Source organism: Apteryx mantelli, chromosome 20, assembly GCF_036417845.1.
Source record: "Apteryx mantelli isolate bAptMan1 chromosome 20, bAptMan1.hap1, whole genome shotgun sequence".
NCBI lineage: Eukaryota > Metazoa > Chordata > Aves > Apterygiformes > Apterygidae > Apteryx > Apteryx mantelli.
In genome coordinates this window covers 11,249,629-11,267,080 of record NC_089997.1, presented here as the reverse complement: position 1 = coordinate 11,267,080, position 17,452 = coordinate 11,249,629, and the positions used below count along the sequence as shown (strand labels likewise).

The window sequence follows — 17,452 nt, the reverse complement described above, 5'->3', positions numbered from 1 at the left end:
TGGACAAAAAACTCTAATCACTGTTCATCATGATGCAGAAGAGATACACCACATCTTGGAAAGAGTGAAGAAGGATGGAGAATATCATTGGTGAGAGACTCTTCTGGGATGGTCACCAACCACAACAGGGTTCTATAATCACGTGTTGCACCCAGTAGTAGTTGTGTTAAGTTTAACCGTGCTATGCCTATTGCTTACAATCATATTGCACATAAGATTATGGAGAGTGATAGTACGCCTCGAAAGGCTTGGAGAACTCTGCTTAACATATCAGCAGGGATGCTTAATAAAAACAAAGGGAAGACTGTTAGAGAATATTGGACTGAAGCTGTCTAGAGTTGATTGCTTAGCATAACTTGCTTAGCATTAGTAGCTAAATTTGCTGAAGCCTTAGGCTGCAAGCTGTGAACTCTCTCCTAGATATTACCTAGTTATGTGAAAGAGGGCCCCAGCGCTGGTTCAAGCTGGAAAGATAAAGAAGTTACAACCAAGAGCAGAAGCTGCAACCTTGAAAATAGGATAAGAAGCAGCCTGCTAGAGACAATGAAGGAGCGCAATGAAGAAGGGGAAGACCCCAGATCTAAATATTACTATTGGTCCAAACTATTGCATAAGGGGTGGGGAACTTAGATTGTAAGGGTATAATAGCCCAGGAATTTCTTTGTTTAGGGTCCCTCTCTGGAGGCACCCAGCTCGAGCTGTAATTATTGCACGCGTGTAATTAAAATTTATTTTGTTCTGATCTGACTTCAGACTTCTGCGGGAACCTAGGGTCGGACTCTGTTACGGTGGCTGGTGAGCTTAATTTTCAATAACAGGTATACTGATCCAAAGTTAATGTAGGTCTGTACTACTTTTAAAATGACAGTGTAAAAAAGCAAAAAACCATGCATTTTTGTTTGATGGTAACTTCTTTATACAACTAAAATTGGAAAGCATAAAACCAAGGACTCAGAAGCACCATCTTCTGCAGTTGAAATATAGGCTATCTGAGAAAGAAAACCCATGGAAGCTAATATCAAAGGTAATTCACAGGTGCTGGGAAATACAAAGAAAAGTAAAATAAATTTAAATGTTTACAGAATACTTTGTCTTTTTTTTTTTTTTAATATATATATTCTCCATGATTTCCCTCTCTTATTTGATTTGGGCTTTCCTGTCCCATGTTTAACCAAAGACATAAGATAGCCCAGATCTCTTGTGAAATACATATAAATATGCAGCTTAGAATATTTGGATTATAAGAGGTCATCTTTCAGAAAGGGTTCACTGGAGGAGTTTCTTGAAGATAACACTTCTGAGACCTTTAAATCTCAAGTTTTCTTAGAGTAAAGGCATAGTAGTTGCCTCTATCTCCTGTTAATAAAGTCTTATTGGGGGGGGTACTACCAATAAATGTAATTGGTGCAGACACTCTTTTCTTCTAATATGGCAGTATCTTAGAAACTCTTTGCTCTTAATTAACCATCCAAGTAACCCCCCCCAATCCACTGAAATAAGGGGGAAGGAGGGAGGGCGGGGTCCTGAGCTCTCCCTGCCAAAGGGCTCACTGCCTTGCAGATCTCTGCTGCAACCTGCACGCCATGCACTGCCCCAGGCCCTGAAACAAGACATCCAGGGCTGACTTCCAGGAGGAGGCGGCAGAGAGCAGTTTTGACATGGTGGGACTTTTTTCTCTGGCATAGTGAACAAGGAAATGGTCTTGCCATGACGGAGCACTCAGAGGTACTCTTTTGAGCAGCAGTGCTACAGTCATTACCTTTCAAAATGGGCAAATAAGGAAAACTTCCAAAGACAAAGTATTTCTTCAGAAAAGAACTGGCCTCTTACAACAAGTTTTCCCAGATGCACATACAACAGTGAGTGATGTTTCAAGGGCTCAGAGCTTATTTTTTGTGCTGAAAGCTAAGAAAATCACAGCATTGCTTTTGGACCCTGAAAATTGTTGCCCGATGCTCAAGCACATTTCTGCAAGTCGGCAGGAAATACTTGAAAGGTCATAGTTAAGAATCAGCTTGCAAAGTTGAGGTGGCTTTATGCAAATAACTCTGCAACCCCCCCTAAGTGTTATGTTCCTCACCTTTCCACATGCTCCTCTCTTCCCCAAGGGAGTCATTTCTAGCCTGACAGTTCAGGTGTCCATCTCAGCTGAGCACATTTTGCAAGGTGTCACTAGGTTGCTGGAGGCCTGCAGGTTCTGCAATTCTTGCCAGGATCTCCTGCCAGGATGCCAATTAAACCCCTGCTTTCAGCTGATCACATACAACTAACCTTACCATCATCATCCAAGCCATGTGCCTGCTGCTGGTCTATCAACTGCTAAGGCAGGAGTGACTTCACATGCCCATGCCCCAGCCATAAGCCTGCTGCTAGCCTATCAGAGGCTCAGTCAGAAGTGACCTCCCAAACAAGAACACAAACCTTATCCATCAGAGAAGCTGAAAGGCCATCAGCAGCCATGTGGGCTTGGTAGATGATTGTAAGGTCACCTCTATCTGAGCAGCTGATGTGCCAGCACTTGACTAATGCCTGGGGCAATTGTTTGTGAGGTCACTTCTGCCTGAGGACCTGATAGGCCACCAAGCAGCACAGGGCTAGGATGTTGATTGTGAGGTCATTCAGAACTGAGTAACTGATGGGTCAGAAACAGTTATGTGGCTTGGATGGTGACTGTGAGGTCACCTCTGTCTTAGCCTCTGATAGGTCAGCAGCAGGCCCATGGCTCAGGTGACAATTGTGAGGTCATTGCTGCATGAATACCTGACTGGATGTAAGCCAAGACCATGCTGAGGTCATTTCCATAAGGGCAGGTGAAAGACCAGCAGCAGGCCCATTGGCTTGGTGGGTGATTATGAGGTCAGTTGTGTCTGATCAGCTGATAGGCCACCAGGAAGCTGATGGCTGGGGACATTTTTATGAGATTAGTTGTTTCTCAGGAGCTCATAGGAGAGTAGGAGACCCATGACCATAAAGGTGAAAGTGAGGTCCCTTCTGTCTCTGCAGGTGATGGACCAGGAGCAGGCACATAGGTGGGAAAGTGGCTGTGAGGTCACTTCTATGGGTGAAGCTGATAGGTCAGCACTTGACTCCTGTCTGCAGTAAGGGGTTGTAAAGTCCTATCTGCCTGAGAACCTGGCAGGCCACCAACAGGCACAGGGCTCGGATGTGGGTTTTGTGGTCACTCCTGTCTCTGGTGAGTGCCACTCGCTCTGTACAGAAGGTGAGGAGTGGCATGGACAGCCCTGGGCCATGAGTGGTTTTGGGCCACTGGACTCTGTGTGAGACACGGAAATATCTTTTTTAGTGGTGCAGGCCTGATAATATCGGAGATATTTAGAAAATGTCAATAAAAAATGAAAGAAGAGAGAAATTAAGAAAATGATCTAAAGCGGAGAAATGTTTTGTTACACTTTCCAGCTTTTAAATATTTGTGTTCTTATTGTCTTTCTTTGCTTTGTTGTCTTTTTTCTTAATATCCTGGTCTTTTTTTTTTTTTTTGGAAAGGAAAGTAATTTCCAGAACTGGGGTGGAATGCAATGACAGAGTCACCGACAGCTGGTGCCATTGTAGGTGTCCTGGTCCCCTCTGCCCAGCCTCCATCTGCAGCTCCGAGGGGTTCTGGTCTCCCGCAGGTCCCCTGTGAGAGCTGCCAGGCCCAGGCAGGTACCTCAGATACACCAGGACCTCCCCAAGTGCCACTGGATGCTTGTGGTTAGAACAGAGCTCTGACTGAAAAGGTGAAGAAGAGTTTTCAACATTTAAAAAATATGAACATACTTTCACCAGCTAAAATGAATGACTACTTTTAAAGTCCACTTTTCCCATGATAAAATCATGGAAATGTTCAGGCAGGGTGTGAATCTCAGAAGAAATATTGATCTGCCCCTGAACCAGTGTTACTACTGCTCTGTCTATTATGCTGTGGATGTAATCTCAGTACTCTCTCACATATTTTCACATGTCCTGATTAAATTGATCATTTCTAAAGGCATCTTTGCATCAGAAGAACTGGACATATCTTACTCTTTATCCATCAGATGCCTCTCAACTCTCCAGTTGCTGCTCTGAGCTTCAGGGAGTCTGAAGCTTGCCTCGTCTTTCAGGAGTCTCATTGTCTCTTTAGCCAACTCCTTTAGTTCTGTTTCTATCTATCTGTCCAAAAACACTTCAGCGATGGTTATTCCTTGTGGAAAGTGGCCCTCACTGGAGATAGCTTGGACTTAACATACAGTTGAGGAGTGTATTTGACTTTTTATTAAACTGTATCATATTTTATTTTTGCTTGTTTGCAATTAAAAAAAATCCTCCTGTGTCTGCAAGTAGTTGTCCAAGGAAAGCAGGTGGGAATTGGTGTGTAGGAGCTGTAACATTCAGCTACAGACTTGAGTGGAAAAAGGTTAAGTTTTAACAGGAATGATGTAAGTCCCCAGTGGCTGATGAGAGAAATGGCAGGGTTGGGGAGGTGAGGAGGAAAGTTGGCCATAAAGGTGTCATATCGAAAATACTGCTTTTCCTGCATGTTCAGACTTCATTATGGTAGAGACCCTCTGGGTCAGTATGAATTGGAGAGTGTGGATATCACTTATTCTGTAAGCTGAAAAATAAAGCAAGCTTAAAAAGCAGAAATTCTTTCTTTTTCAGGTGTTCATTGAAATCTTGCTCTTGTAAATACCCTCCTGAATCCTCTCCAATTAACCACACAAGAACTGAAGAACTGAAGAAAATTATGGGGAGTGACATGCCTTGTTAGGGCTTTCTGCATTTTAATGGTACCTCTGGTATATTTGATGTTGAGCCCATGAACCACAGATGCTGAGAGGAGATTGAACAAACTTCTCAAGAAGTTAAAGTCAGAAGTAAATGCCAAAGTTTCTTGGAGTGTTAATGGGTCCCACTGAGGGCTGTTACCAAAGAAGGCTCCCCAGGGGCTGATGAGAGCAGAAAGTTGGAGGCCTGACTGCAGGTAGGCAAAGGCAATGTGCAGGTGGCTCTGATGCCAAGTAAGCCTTGATGTGTTTTATCAAGCAGAATGGCCAGGCCACTGTCAGCCCACCCCTGGGTAGGGTGATCCTTTCCCTCACACTTTGCTCAGGGCTCTTCCTGGGGGCAGTGTGAGAGTGGGGGTGTGCAGTGCCAAGTGCAGGACAACAATACGGCACCTCCTGGACTCCCCGGGGATGAGGAGGCATTGAGGCCACCATGCTTTACGGAAACAGTATCTTCTCCTAGGCCTTGGTGGTAGAGACAACATCCATAGCCGGGGGAAAAGGACCTTTGGAGGCTTTCAGCCTTGGCAGTGCCCTTTGTTGTCTCCACCACAGTCTGTCCTGCGTTGTCCTAATCCTCTGCCTGTTTCCCTGCAGACTATAGACACCCAGCCTGCTTCCCCACCTTGATCTCACCCTGGCATCTCCCCACTTTTACTGATGTCTCTCCACCCTTCCTTGAAATGAAAAGCCAGGGCCTGATCACAGACTCCCTCTGGGTGATCTGTAGCACCATGGCACTACCCTTCAAGTGACATTTTCTTTTCCCGAAGTCCAGTCGGAACCTGTCAAGCTGCAGTTTGTGCCTCTTTCCCCTTCTCATGCTGTTTCCCACTGCCAAGAAAAGCTCCATCATCTCTGGAACCACCTTTCGAGCAGTCACAGGCTACTACACTACCACCCTTAGTCTCCACTTCACCAGGCTAAAGAAGTGCAGGTCCCTCAGCTTCTCCATATAGGCCATGTGCTTTAGGCCCCTAACCCCATCTTGGCAGACCTCCTCTGCACTCTCTCCAGTTCCTCCCCATTTCTCCGCATTGGCCATCCCACACTGGGACACACTATTCCAGATGTGGCCACACCAGTGCTGAGTCGAGGGGGATATTAATTCACCTCGTCTGGGTGGCCACTCACTTCCTAATGCAGCCCCATATGAAGCTGGCCTGATTTGTGGTGAGCACGCACCACTGGCTCATATGGCATCCCTCATAAGGTCCAGGCCCTTCTCCTCAGGGTCACTCCTCTACCAGTCAGGTCCCAGCCTGTCCTGATGCACAGGCTATTCTACCCTCAGATGCAGGACCTGCCACTTCTCCTTGTACAATGTCATGAGGTTTCTGTTAGCCAAATCCCCAAGTCTTTCAAGGCCCCTCTGGACCAAAACTCCCTTGTGTCAGCTCTTAATGTGTGTGTGGACATGGAGATGGTTCATCCTGTCTTGCAGTGCCTCTGACAGGATGACAGTATGAGGAACTGCAGGACACTGCACACAGTAAAAGGAGATACTAGTTCAATGGAGTTGCTAGCAAAGGTAGAAATTAGCATGGCAAGCATCTCAGAAAAGATACCCTCTACCCAAATGAGGGTAGAAAACATGCAAAACCAGGGCCAATGGAGAAAGCACACACAGGGCTGGCTGGTTGTATGGGATGGGATCAGGATGGTAAAAGAGAAGACCTTAGAAGGTAGAAAAGAGGGAAAAAGGAATAAAAGGTGAAGCAAAAGAAAAATCAGGTCTATATTTGGGGGTACCTGCCAAGCAGCCCTCATCTGAACTCCTCTGACTGGAGCAGGACAAGAAACATGCACTTGATCGGATAATACTTCTGTCTGGCTTACTCCATGGTCATGGGTAAGCTGAATGTTTTCCCTAAGATCAGCAAGAGAAGACCTGGGATCAAAGGAATGCAGAATCATTCAGGCTGGAAGGGACTGTAAGGGATGAGACCCAAATGGCTGTGCTGTGAGCCCGAATAATGCCCTGAAAAAAAGGTTCCTGAAACGGAAGAAAGCCCCAGAAAGTCACGGGGAGGGGCCTGGTGTCACATCTCTTGACTGACTGGTGTCTCAGCCACTCCTGGAACCAGGGCAAGGGAAGGTTCTGGAAGCCCAGGAACTGGGTCAATAACTGGGGGCATGCACAAGCACAGGGTGGGCGCTTTACACTGAACACCCCTGTTGGCATGTCCGATCCTGGACCCAGGACTGCTGATCTCCCTATCTCTTTTTTTCTTTCTCTCTTTCGCTCTTCTTCTCTTCTCTAAGTAATGCAAAGCCTACTTTGGTTTAGCTATAGCTGTGACAGGGCCAATGTTTGCAGGATATTTGTTCCATTAAAGTTGATGCTTATGTAAGGACCTCGAGCGTTATCTCGCCTTAGTCCACACTGAAGGAGATTTGCAAATCTGAGTTACTCTCCCCCCCGCCCCTCCTTTTCAGAGGTGGGACGTGACAGGGACCTCAGGAGGTCTCTAGCCCAACCTCCTTCCCACAGCAGAGTCAGCTATCAAGTCTGACCAGGTTACTCAGGGCTTTATTCATTTACGTCTTGAAAACCTCTGAGGATGGAGATGGCACAACCTCTCTGGGCAACTGGCCCCAGTGCTTGACTGTCTTGATTGGTAAAACGTGTTTTCTTAACCCCAGCCTGAATGTCTCTTGTTTTAGCTACCGCTCAGTAGGGCCTCATCCTTGCATCATGCACAATGGTGAAGAGCCTGGTTCCATCTTCTTGATGACCCCCTGGTAGTTATGAGTAGGTTGTTATTAGGTCTCCCCAAAGCCTTTTCTTCTCCAGGCTGAACAAACTCAGCTCCCTCAGCCTCCCCTAGTGACAAAGTCAGCCGTACAAATATGTGCCTAGGATGTTTAAGGCTCTTCCAGTCCTTCTGGATTTTTCTGGCTCTGCAAAGGACCTTAGACATGTTAGAGTGCAATCACCCTCATGCCATGACTTTCCGCTGGTCACCTTCTTCATGGGCCCAGGAATGTGATGCGAGAGGATTGGCTCCATGACACACTCCTCACCAAAGTGAGACTGAACAGCTTGCAGCTCCTGGGGTTGTTCTTGTGGCCTTTTTTGAAAATGGGCACAACATATTCTTTTTTCTGGTCAGTGGGACCTCTCCTGATCTCCAAAACCTTTCAAAGATGACAGAGAGTGGCCTTGCTATGACAAGATGCAGCCCATCCAGTCCCATAGACTTGTAGGGGTTGAATTCTTGCAAGTAATCCCTCACTCAACCCTCTCATCCACAGCTGGTTGTTTTTCTCCTCTGGAGTCCTGAATCTAGGCACAGCAGCCCAGGAGACCTTGTTGGTGAAGATGGAAGTCAAGAAGGGCTTGAGTTCCTCAGACCTACCTGCATTTGCTGTTTCTAGATTCCCTGCCCCATTCAGCAGTGAGACCACATTTTCTTTGTCTATTCTTTCACTGTTATTGAAGCATTAGCAGCTCTTCTTCAGGCCCTTGGCATCCCCTGCATGTGTGTATCCTAGGGGAGCTTTGGCTTCCCCAGCACCATCCCTACTTCCCTGGACAATGGTGCCCTGTTTAGTCAAGGTGGTCTCCTGAGATGTTTACTAGTATTACTGAGCATTGGTATGAACCGTCCTTGTGCTTGGTGGCTGCTGTCCTTATAGATTGGCTGGCTTTCCTAAGTTCCATTGCCTTTCATAGCTGCATTCCATGGGATCTCCCAGCAGTCCCCGGAAGAGATCAAAGTCTGTTTCTCTGAAGGCCAGAGTCTGTACCTGCTACTATCTTTCCTCACCGCCCTCACGGTCTGGGACTCCACTATTTCACAGTCGTTGCAGCCAAGGTTTCCACCGATGATCACATCCCTGATCAGGTCTTCCTTGTCTGCAAGTACTAGATCCGGGTGAGCACTGCCCTTATTGGCTCATCAGAGAGCTGTGCTTAGAAGCTATCCCCAACACCCTCCAGAAACCTCCTGGACTGCTTGCAGTGTCCTGCTGTTTTCCCTTCCAGTGAATGTCAGGGAGATTAAAGTCCCTCCTCCCATAAGAACCAGGCCCTACGATCCACAGACTTCATCAGGTTGCTTAAGAAGACCGTGTCCACCTCCTCACCCTGATCAGGTTGTCTGAAACTCCCATCACAATGTCACTCTGATGCTCACTCACAAGCTCTCACCCAGCCCCTTTCCATCCCTTGGAAGAGCTCCATATAACCAAACTGCCCCTTCACACAAAGGGCATCCTCTCTCCTCATCTTCTTTGACAGTTTCTTCTGAACAGCTTGTATCCTACAATCACAGCGCTTGAGTCACATGAGCGGTCCCACAACATCTCAGTTGTTCCTACAATGTGACCATTCTGTGACAGCTTGTGCATCTCCATCTGCTCCAGTCTGTGCCCCAGGCTGCATGCACTTATGTATATTTGTGCTGCAAGACCTCAGCTGTGGCACAGAGAACAGATTTGTCATGGTGAAACCTGTTATCAAGAGCCAAGGACGCCATGTGTGCAATGGCCCCACTTCAGAGCAAAGACAGGCTGGCGCAGATAGCAGGTGGCAATGTGATGGTGAAACAAGGTTCCCACTGAGAAAGCAAACCCCGCAGCATCTGACGCCAGGGAGAAACAGAGCTGGGCTGTGCAGAAATGGCAGGAAAGGGATTTGCTGCCTGAACTGACTCTGCAGCACCTTGGGGCCTGTGACAGAGGTGAACCGATCTCCAGGAAGGACAAGGTGCCAGTGAAGAAGGCCCTGGGCCTGGACAGCCTGTGATGCAGCCATCCTGTGGAGATCATTAGCACAGTCCCTATTCATCTGGCAGTGAGAAGAGGTTCAGGGAGAGGAGAGCTGGAAGCTTTTAAGGGTGCAGGGACATGAGTGGAGACCTTGGTGTGATGTACCTCCCATTTATGCAGCTGCTTGGATGTAGATGGGATGGACTTTACCTAATGGCAGAGGTGGGATTCAGCTGTTTGGGCACAGGTAGGAAACCTGAGAGGCCCTGGGGCACTTGCCCAGTAACCACTCCAGAAAGACATGGTTTTCCTGTAGGTCCCATGCTGTATCTGCTAGAAACATGCGGTTGTGGAAGAAACCCCAGGCATCTGACATGGCCCTGCCTATGGCTGATTTTTATGTCATTAAATCAAGGGTCTGCACTGAATTGCGTTAGCTGTCTGCACTGTAGGGATCTGCTTGATCCTCAGCTTGACAGTGAGTGGTGCTCTAGTAGTAGCAGTAGGCATCGAGGGTCATTTCAGATGGCCAAAGAAATTCCCCACCTGGCCCTCACCTGATGAAGGATGTGGGTCTCACACCTGCTCCATCAGAGCAAGCAGACACTGGCACATGTCTTGGACTACCTCTGTCTCTGCAGATGTCACCAGGTGTTTGTGTGTGGGCAACTGGCTCCCACCCTCCATCTCCAGTGGTTATAATGAGAGCTTAAACAAGGAGCTTGCCTGCAGGCATCTCTGTCATGCACACTTCAGCTTGGGCAAGGGGAATCCCACCTCCCATATATTTCTGGCGTTCACAGGAGAGAGCTGAACCTCACTCCAGCTCAGGGGCTTCTAAACCAGCATGAGATGCCTGGATTGACTCATCTGAATCAATACCTGAATCATGGGTAAATCAGCTCTCTTCTTGCCTCTTCTTTTCTAGGTGTCCTGCCTAGTTAAGAGATGGGAATAGGGGCTTCCAGAATGGGACATTTCCACTTTTCACAGATAACCATCCTCTGATGAAAAAAATTGCAATGCTGGATCAGTCTCCCTTCAGTGTTTAGAGAGGGACCATCAGTGATTATTTTGTCTACTTCAGTGACCGTTTCCCAGGAGGAAGGAGTGCAAGGGACAGAGAAATTCATGCTTGCAGCTGGGCCTCTGGTCCTGACAGGCCCAGGCTCCTGGGACGGAGGGAGCTCATGGCAACCTGGCAGCACTGCTGAGAGACAGCTGTGTCCAGGAGCAGCTCCTCTGCAAAGAGCAGCAGGGCTCTGGGCACTGCCTGCTGTTGCTGACAAGATGAGAGAAGACAGAGAGACGTGAAAGGCAGTGTGGAGTGGGAGGACAGCAGACAGCTCACTGTGGAAGAAACTTTAACAGCCCTTTACATGGTAAGTCTCTGGCTGGGGAGTGATGCTGGAGGGATCTTCTAAACCCATCCCATCCCATGACTGTTTTTTTTTTAAGGATCACACTCCTGGCTTCTCCAGTGCAGAGGAAAAGGAGGTTCTTTAGAGCACAGATTCCCTGCCACACCGTCAGAGGGACAGGACATGCTGCTACCTTCTCCCAGGGACACTGCAGGGGTGTGAAGCTGGGTCATGCACACAAGTCTGCTCAGGGCTGTAATTCTGAGCAGTGCCCTGCACCGCAGGGTGCTGTGTGCCCAGGGCAGTGACTCTGCCACTTGCGAGGGTCAGCACTCAGCCTGCCTGGGGAACTCCTCATGGCACTGTGGGGAGAAACTCTAGGTGGAAGGATCAGCCCCCGTCCAGGCAGGTTCATTCTGCTGTTGAGAGGGTGCTGCATGGGTCAGGGCTGCTCACAGCTCTAGCTCATGCACAGGACATTTCTGATGGGACTTTTCAAAAGGAAGGTGAAGGCAGGTGTTTACTGAAAGAAAAGGCAATTCCCTGAGATAGTGCTTGAAGTTTCCTTCCACCTGGCAAGGGGAAAATGGAAATGGAGCTGTCACATTTAGGGCCTGACAAGGGACTGAGACTCATTAACAGTTTTAATTTACAATCAGGAGTTCTGCTAGGAACTTCTGGAAGACCCTTCACCAACCCCTTAGTCTACAGACAGCACCAAATTCCCCTTTGATGGTGGCCTCCTCAGGGACCTGCCCCTTCTCATGTGCACACAGAGGGATGCCCCTGGAAAGTGCCCTGCTGCTGGGAGGTTTCTGCAAGGCAGACCTGAGCACACTGGGGAAGGCTTCGGTGTTGCATGACTGACCATGACTTGCTCATATCTATCCTTCCATGATGTATCCATTAGCAATTCTCTATCATTCCCTGCCCATCCCTGCTGCCTGGAGTTGTTCCTGACAAGAGCATTTTCTCTGTCCCAATGTCTTTTCCCAGTTAGTGCTCACAGACCCCATCTCACCCTCTGTGTGCTCAGTTCTGCTCTACAGAAACCTCTTAGGCCAGGGCCCTGGCCAGGAGCATCTCTGTGCTTGCAGGTCCTAAGGAGCAGATCGGAAAAACCCTGATGAGGCCATAAAGGTGATGCTGGTGCTGTCTGTAGGCTGAAGTGGGGAGGAAGGGACTTGCTGAGGTTTCTCACAGACTTTTTGATCTGCCTCTCTCTTAAAAGAGAGAACTGACTCTTCATGAGCTGTCTACCTCCTAAGGAGAGCCCATCTTTAGAACCCTTGACAGTTTCTCTGGGGTGTCCTGCCAAGCTGCAAGCTGTCCTCCAGAACAGCACAACTTTCCTGTAGCATTTCTGTGAGAGTCCTTGGTCTGATCCTCTGAGTCAGAAACCTTGTCACACTCTTCATCACTCTCTCCGCATCTGGGATGAGAGAGAAGAATTTGGAAATCTTCCCTTTAAAACTGAAGTCCTCTGCTCTCACCTCAGTCTTTTTTTTTTTTCTGAGAGGAACTTGTGAGTGTGAGTGTCCTTTAGCTGGGAGAGGTGCAAGTGCAGGGCACTGAGGGACAAGACTCATTGACAGACCAGATCCCATGACTCCGTATAAAGTCACAGTGAGCCCATTTTTCTTCTTGGGATGCACAAGTGCTCATGCTGAGAGCAACTGAAATGCCAAAGATTTCTACCCCGTCAAAGAAGGGTCCCACAGTGTAATGGAGGCATCTAAAATCTAAATCCATATATAATCAGACTCCTCTGCTGCAGATTATTTTCTGGAGATAATAGGTATCAAAATGTTGAACAGCCCTTCCACGCAAGGGGTGGCCATAATTTGCAGCAGGATGTGTACATCAGAACCAGTCACTTGCCATTCCCACTACAGTTCCTAGAGAGAGAGCACAGATGGTAAATTGATGTGAGGAGATGGTCTATCTCATTGGAATGAAGATGTCTAGAAAAAGTCAGCTCACCCCCTGCCTTCACTTGCCTGTTTCTCACCCTTGCTAGAGTGGGAGCTGGTGTGACTGACTCAGATACAGACATCTCTGTTTGAGAGGGCAAGGTTGGGGGGGATGAATCCCTCACAAGGGTCTTCTCTTTCCGAGATAGCTGACATGGGTGCTGTATTCAGCTCTCATTATGGTGAATAGAGAATATTCCCACTGGGGCACTGGACCAAGTCCCCTCCACCAACTCACAGTGCCTGTTCCCAGGTATCCCACCAAATCCCTGGGCCTGTTTGACACCTCCATTTGCACCTGTGGCAAAGCAGAACCAACTCCTCTGGAGCCACAGGCAGAGGCCCCTGCTGCGCATGGCCCACTCAGCCAGCACAGACCAGAGCTCCGGAAAGGGAGCTGAAAGAAGGTAAAGGACAGAGGAAATGTGGGGGGGTACTATGAGGAATGGAAAGGGATTTGCTCAGAGAAGCTCGCTCTAACTTTTTACTTTCTTTTCGTCTTTGGACAGGTCTCCTGTGCCACAAAGGACCAAATGTCCAACGGCAGCTCCCTCACTGAGTTCCTCCTCCTGGCATTTGCAAACACGCGACAGCTGCAGCTCTTGCACTTCTCACTCTTCCTGGGCATCTACCTGGCTGCCCTCCTGGCCAACAGCCTCATCATCATAGCTGTAGCCTGCGACCACCGCCTCCACACCCCCATGTACTGCTTCCTCCTCAACCTCTCCCTCCTCGACCTTGGCACCATCTCCACCACTGTCCCCAAATCCATGGCCAATTCCCTGTGGGACACAAGGGCCATTTCCTACTCAGGATGTGCTGCCCAGGTCTTTTTCCTCTTTTTCTTATTTTCAGCAGAGTATTGTCTTCTCACCATCATGGCCTATGACCGCTTTGTTGCCATCTGCAGACCCTTGCACTATGGGACCATCATGGACACCAGAGCTTGTGTCAAAATGGCAGCAGCTGCCTGGGCCACTGGTTTTCTCTATGGTGCCCTGCACACTGCTAATACATTTTCAATTCCACTCTGCCAAGGCAATGTCGTGGAACAGTTCTTCTGTGAAATTCCCCAGATCCTCAAGCTCTCCTGCTCAGACTCCTACCTCAGGGAAGTTGGGCTTCTTGTGGTTAGTATTTGTTTAGCTTTCGGGTGTTTCATTTTCATTGTGCTGTCCTATGTGCAGATCTTCACAGTCGTGCTGAGGATGCCCTCTGAGCAGGGCAGGCACAAAGCCTTTTCCATGTGCCTCCCTCACCTGGCCGTGGTCGCCTTGCTTTTAAGCACCTCATTTTTTGCCTACCTGAAGCCCCCCTCCATCTCCTCCCCAGCTCTCGATCTGGTGGTGGCTGTCCTGTATGCAGTGGTGCCTCCAGCAGTGAACCCCCTCATCTACAGCATGAGGAACAAGGAGCTCAAGGAGGCACTGAAGAAACTGATCCAGCTGGTACTATTTCAGCAGCAATAAGCTGCCCACCTCTCTTTACTCAGCTCTTGTGCTTTGGGCATTCTGTCTGTGATAATCGTGTTTGTACTCAAAGGTTTGAATTCATCTCATGTCTGGAGAAGAGTAAAGGAGCAATTGTGTGCTTGGGGGGAAAAATAAATGAAAGCTTCTTTCTATATGTGTCAACTCAGGGCAGGCTGCTCCACTGCTGGAGCAACTGGAGTTGCTTGAGGAGCTCTGCGGCCAGGACTCTTGTGCCCTCCTGGGGAGAGGGGCTGGCACAGAGCGGCTGCATGTAGTCTGGGTTAAGGTCTCCCAGACGAGAGAGCAGTGGAGACAGGGTGACACCCCTCTCTGCCCCCCAGGAGCTGCTGTGCCCTTCGGGGGGGCTGCGGCTGTGCTGTGAGTGCCCAGAGCACTGCAGCACCCTGTGGTGGGTGCTTCTGTGGTTCCACCCCCAGCCTGGGCTGCTCTGCTAGGCTGGGCTGGGGAGAGGGCAGAGGAGGTGGGGAGAGCCAGGGACGGGCTGAACTGGTTTGATCCCTTAAGGAGAAAATGTTTTTCCTTCTTTCAAGTGGAATTCCCTCTGCTCCCGCTTCTGCCTGTTGCCTCTTGTCCTTCCACTGGGCATCTTTTAGCAGAGCTTGGCTCTGATTTCTTGATATCCTCCCATTTGGTCACTATAAACAGCAACAACCTCTCCCCTGAGCCTTCCCTTCTCCAGGCTCAACACACCCAGGTCTCTCAGCATCTCCTAATGCCTGATGGGCTCCAGGCCCAAACCATCATTCTGGCCTCTGCTGCTCTCACTCCCATCTCTCACCATCCTTCTTGCCTGGGGGAGCCACAACTGGACATAGCACTCCACATGCAGCTCACAAGTGCTGGATGGAGGGGCCTCCACCGCAGGCTGCTCCTCTGTAAAAGGAGGAAACCCCGATGTTCCCAGCACGGAGCTGACATTGACGCAGCATCCAGAACTCGGCCAGCCCCAGAGGCCTCAGAACTCCCCAGTCCAGCAGTGGGGCCCCAAGCAGGCCTGCTTGCCTTCTCTCACTGCCCTCCACACTCCTGTCCCCTCCATGCCCTGTCCCAGCCCCGGTGCTGGCCAGCTGCCCTGGGCTGGGGCACCTCCAGCCCCCAAGAGGGGGAAGGGGCACGGGGGGAACAGGCTGGGGGGAGGCCAGCATCCCACTGCGAGCCTGGGGCTGGATCCCTGGCATAAGGACAGGTGGGGATCAATACAGGGATCATTAACAGTACGAGCATAGGACGTAACATCAGTTGCAATACACTGGTAGTTTGGGGGGAAAAACCTTTAAAGATATCATACTCGTGATGTTCAGTAAGGCTGCTTTCCACTTTTACTAACAGAATGTGCTCATTATTATCATATATCATTGTTCCTTTTCTTTCTTCTAAGCATGTTCCCGTTTTAGACAGATGTTGAGTAACCTTGGTGTTTTGTTTGTGAAAGTTGTTGAGTTGAGGGAAGGTTACTCCAAGTGTTACTGATGTATTAAATGGTGCAAAAATAACACATCATTTGTTCAGTCAAGTGAGACGTTAACCAGTAAGTCTGCCTGGCGATTTGGTCAAAAATATAAGTCACATTACTTTGGCAAATGCTGCTTTTCATGTCTGTAGTACCCATTTCACTCCACTGTAAAACCGTGTGCAGCTTCCCATCCAGTGTGTTATTACCTATGGTCACCTTTAGACATAAATGTAACTATAGTTAAATGAAAATATAGTTAAATGTAAATGTAAATATAGTTAAATGTAATCATAGTTAGTGTAACATTATTGCCTCCTCTCAGTCCTTGACCTCGTGCTATTACAGCTGGTATTCCTCTTGTTACTGTAGTTTTAAAGATGGGTTGTGACTTACCTTCAATACTCAAGTTCTCCCATGGGCCATGTGAAAAGGCAGAACCTGTGAGAGACAGGTTTCAGGTGTCTGTTGCAGTTATCAGTGTTCCCACAGCGAGAAGGTAACACCACGCTTCACTGCAAGAGAAGACACTTAGGTCTCGGACATCATCCAAGCCTCTCTTATGGTTCACTTGCTTCCTTTAGTGTCTACAGCATCCCATACCCCTTTTGCTTTGTAAAACAGCAGAGTCACCCAGACTGATCCCTGAGTTGGGTGTTTAACCACAACCTCATCTCCAGAACTTTGAGAGAGTTTCACTTCTGTTTCAACAGGAATTCATGCAGCTGCTGACACAAACGCCTTATCTATGAGACTTCCCATGGGTGTTTGTCACTTATTTAGCCAACCTCCCACAACCGGGATCCCCACTTAGAAGTATTCTATGAGAGAAGAGTCACTCTGGTGTAGCTGTTTTTTCCATCATCCATTCTATCTTTCTACTACCCCACTACTTTGAGATCAATATGATAGGTGGAAAGTCTGCTGAACTCCATTTGAAGCACACCAGGTTTGCATTTCTTTATTCTTCAGATGTGATCCATTGTCAGATTGTATTTCTCTGGGAAAGTAGCAAGCCACTGGTTCAAACCAGCACTGCTTGCTAGACCACTTGCAGCTCTGGTAGGGTGCACGTTCCCTGTACCGATAATTATTTCTATGCCTGTAAGGATGCATTTCCAGCCTTCAGGTGGAATTTCCAGCCTTCACAAACCACAAACAGCATCCATGGGCCTAACAGCGACCTATCAGGCACTGAGGCACCGGTGACCTCACAACCACAAACAGCAGCCATGGGACCAGCACTGGCCTATCAGGCACTGAGCCACAAGTGACCTCACAACCACAAACAGCAGCCACATGACCAGCACTGGCCTATCAGGCACTGAGCCACAAGTGACCTCACAACCACAAGCAGCAGCCAATTCCTGCTTCTGATCTATCGAGTATTGATGCAATAGTTACCTCACAGTCAATTCCAAAGCCGTATGCCTGAAGCTGCCCTACAAGCATCTGAGTCACAAATGACCTCACAAGCGCAAACAGTAGCAACATGCCTTTTGCTTGGATATCCAGTAATGAGGCACAAGTGACCTCACTATCAGCCTTGAAGCTATCAGCTAGCTGCTCGCCTGTAACATACTCAGGAAAATGTGACCTCATGAGCACAAAGAGCAGCTGTGTCCCTGCTGCTGCCCTCCAAGGTACTAAGGCAGAAGGGACCTCACAATATGCCCCAAAACCATGCTCCTAC

General features: G+C 48.6%; 1 protein-coding gene across 1 annotated transcript in view; it reads right to left on the bottom strand.

Annotated features, from left to right (window-relative positions):
- The window catches only part of LOC136993792 (scavenger receptor cysteine-rich domain-containing protein SCART1-like), a gene marked incomplete at its 3' end in the record, with an annotated part of 196,510 nt that overhangs the window by 72,399 nt on the left and 106,659 nt on the right, over positions 1 to 17,452 (bottom strand). Inside the window, exon 3 of the mRNA XM_067308739.1 lies at positions 9,505 to 9,513. Coding sequence (XP_067164840.1) covers positions 9,505 to 9,513 — 9 coding nt within the window. The remainder of the gene's footprint in view (positions 1 to 9,504; positions 9,514 to 17,452) is intronic.